This window comes from Arachis stenosperma, chromosome 3 (genome assembly GCF_014773155.1).
Source record: "Arachis stenosperma cultivar V10309 chromosome 3, arast.V10309.gnm1.PFL2, whole genome shotgun sequence".
Lineage (NCBI taxonomy): Eukaryota > Viridiplantae > Streptophyta > Magnoliopsida > Fabales > Fabaceae > Arachis > Arachis stenosperma.
Window position 1 is genome coordinate 167,371,110 of NC_080379.1, and position 3,504 is coordinate 167,374,613.

Sequence of the window (3,504 nt, forward strand, 5' to 3'; positions counted from 1 at the left end):
TTATAACAGTTTTTTTTAGTCATTCTAATATGTTTATGCTAAAGTAACTATAATATTTAAAATATATTATTAAAATATATATAAAAAAATTATTTTAATTTTAATAATATTTTATAACTACTATAATCACGAAAAATATTAGGACAGCAGAATTCACCATCTTTTTTTTATCTTGCGTCTAACTTTTAAAAAAAAATGAGGCATAATTTGAAATAGGGTGTTTGCTGAGCAGTTTGAATTGATTTTGAGTTAAAAATTTATTTAATTTGAATATTAATTTTATTTGTAGTGTGGTTTGGATTAATTTTTTTTAAAGAATTCGATCCAATCAAATTTTAAATAGTTTAGATTGAATTTGAATTTGTGGTTTTGTAAATAAAAAAATTAAATATATATAACAAGTTTTAACATCAAATTTTAAAAAATCAACAATAAAATAATAAGTCTAATCAACAATATTTTAAAAAATCAATAATAACGTAATAATAAAAATAAAATTATAAATTAATTAAAATAAATAAATAATTTACATTTTAAATATAAAATATTTATTAAATAATAATAATATATAAATAATATAAAAATATATAATAAATTAAATATGTTATAAAAATAATTATTGTATATATAATAATAAAATGATAATATTATAGTACATTATACGGTTTGAGTTGAATTGGATTAATTATAAAAAATAAATATAAAATTCGATCTGATAAATTTCATCAAATTTAAATTAATACAATTTTAATTAATTATTTTAATAGATTTAGATTTGAACACCCTAATTTAAAATTGTTTCTCTCACTTGTGTGATATTGCGTGTTGGATGGAGACATTGTGTTAAAAGTCAGCGTCTTTGTCTTTTTCTCTTTCTCTTTCTCTTTATTTATTAGAGTAGTAAAGGAAGGGAACAACCAGTTTTGAACCCCCATAATCCTGTTCCTTTGCTTTTTCTGCCTTCTTAATACCCCCCAAACAACCCATTTCCTCAGCACATATCAACCCTGTAATAACCAACACAATTCCTAGCTAGAATTGCATGCCTTATACGTCGTCATTCAATAAAGCCTAGCCCTGCCTGCAAATTAAAGCTTCCAAAAGTGTATATGTATATATAGATGTTCCAAAATTGGACATCTACTCGTTATGGAGAATAATAATAACAAGGAGAAGTACTACCAAGGTGATTTGAGTGACATAATCCGTGCTAGTTATGGTTATTATGGGAGCTACAACTCAGCATCATCTGAAGCTTCTTACATGGTGGAAGACCCTCCTATGATGGCAAACTTCGGTGATCCTTTCTCAAACTCGGCAGGAGATCCCTTGCTACATGATATGCCCTACTTTAACACTTTATCTTGGGGACTGCAACCTGCTACTTGTGATGATGATGATGATGATTGTATCATGACTCATCATCAGATCTCTCATCCCAACCCCAATTTATTATTACCCACCATCTCAACGTGTCAAGATTCTTCCTCCACAATAATGACAGTTAATAATAATAGTACCAAGCCTTCTTCTGCTTATTGCTTGGTGGATAATAACACAGGACCAATGGTAGTGCAGATCTCAGCTCCTGTTAATAAGCGAAGGTCAGATACCATTGTTTTAAATAATTAATTTTACTTTGATTCTTTTCATGCATGATCAGGATCGCACTGCCCGGTTAGATAGGGTTTTTTTTTTCCCTCGTGAGATATAATTGATTAATAAATGGATTAATGAGGTTGAAGAGTTGATGATGGAGGCTTGTCATGGAGATTTAACCCACATGAAAAGTAGAAAGTTAGTAAGATATTGTGGCTGTCACTATAACAATAATTACTAACAGAACTTTCAACACTAATAAGTAAGCTTATCTTTTCAATTAGTACTACTTTTCACACAAAACCACCTGAAGACTCCTATTCTATCAATCACTAGCTATACCAAAAGAAATATTCTCTTGTATCTATTTGAAATAGATTTAGATTTATGAGATAACTAATCAAAAAGTAAATAGTAGTTATTGTTGTTGTGAAACTTGTTCAGGAAAAGTCAGCCAAAGAAGTCGATTTGTATTCCAGCAGCAGCAGCACCAAGCAGTAGACAAGGTGGAGAGGTAGTTCCCTCTGATCTGTGGGCTTGGAGAAAATACGGTCAAAAACCCATTAAAGGTTCTCCATATCCAAGGTAATTAACTTATAATTAAAAATCTGATCTCTCTTTAGTTAATACTTCATTATTATATAGATTTAGTTAACCACAAGTTAAGGTTGTTAATAATAAAAAATTTTAAATACTTTATTTTATATTTATATTGAATAATGAACGAAATTCACACACCTTAAGCAAGCAATTACTTTTCGTATTGAGAAATATTTGGCTCATTGTATACATTATACAGATACTCTATTGGTTCTTAACGAGATTCTTTATTTTATTGTTGTGTATGTGTTGTAGGGGTTACTATAGATGCAGCAGCACAAAGGGTTGCCCTGCAAGGAAACAAGTGGAGAGGAGCAGAACAGACCCAAACATGTTGGTCATTACTTACACTTCCGAACACAACCATTCATGGCCAACTCAAAGAAACGCTTTGGCTGGTTCATCCCGATCCAATAAGAACACAATCACAACAAAGCCAGAAGAGCAACAACACAGCAACACTGACAGCAACACTGCGTTACTCGCAGTGAAGAAGGAAGACATTCATAATAATAACAATCTTGAGGACTTGTTTGCAGAATTGGGACAAGTGGAGCGTGATTATATATGCTGATGATCATCATCATTATTACGAGAGTGAGTGATTACACCACCAGATAGCACCTCATTATTTGAAGATAGACCAAGATATATAGGACCCTCGCAGGAGGGTTAAATATAAGTAAAAACTCACGTGCAGTTATTTTCATACGAAGTTATTAGTTGAGAATCGTTAGATAATAATTTTGTCAAATATGTTAAATAATTTAATAGTTCTCAACTAATAACTTTACATGACAACTTTATGTGAGTCTTCACCATATATACTATCATAACCTAAAATCAGCCACAACATCTTCCTTTGGATTAGTTACCTTAATTAGTAATTACTCTTCCACTAAATTTCTGTATTAGAAAATAATATTACATAACCAATCACTACTAAAACTTGTCAACGCTTATTTATCTTAGATAACTTTTAAATTTTAATTAAGAGATTGTAAAAAAATCTATATAACTTTATTTTAAAAGTTTGTAACTTAAAAATATGTGAAATAATCTAAGTCTTTATTGTTATGCCGAAATTTCATTTTTGTATTTTTTATCTTAGTCTCTTAGATGTCATGTGGGTGAGATATGATCATGAGGTTTGAGATAATATATGGCACTTTGAATGTTATTGTGATTTATGGGAAAATAAAAGAGAGGGATATAATAGTTGAGTATAGATAGTGGGGTGAAAAGTGGGGAGAATGGGAGTGCTGCATGATTGGAAGCAAGCAAGCAAACACAAAGAAGAGTCCC

The 3,504-nt window shown here is 30.1% G+C and overlaps 1 protein-coding gene across 1 annotated transcript; it reads left to right on the forward strand.

Annotated features, from left to right (window-relative positions):
- The first annotated feature begins 937 nt into the window (after positions 1–937).
- Positions 938–3,192, forward strand: LOC130969538 (probable WRKY transcription factor 35). The gene is made up of 3 exons (XM_057895301.1): positions 938–1,604; positions 2,044–2,184; positions 2,455–3,192. The coding sequence occupies exons 1-3, from the start codon at positions 1,150–1,152 to the stop codon at positions 2,771–2,773; spliced, it is 915 nt and encodes a 304-aa protein (XP_057751284.1). The 5' UTR covers positions 938–1,149; the 3' UTR covers positions 2,774–3,192.
- Positions 3,193–3,504: the final 312 nt, after the last annotated feature.

Excerpts from the sequence above, each read along its gene's own strand:
- LOC130969538 (XM_057895301.1), top strand. The coding sequence starts at position 1,150 with ATGGAGAATAATAATAACAAGGAGAAGTACTACCAAGGTGATTTGAGT. Across the intron at positions 1,605-2,043 it reads GCTCCTGTTAATAAGCGAAG|GAAAAGTCAGCCAAAGAAGT; the intron begins GTCAGATACCAT and ends AAACTTGTTCAG. Across the intron at positions 2,185-2,454 it reads AAAGGTTCTCCATATCCAAG|GGGTTACTATAGATGCAGCA; the intron begins GTAATTAACTTA and ends TATGTGTTGTAG.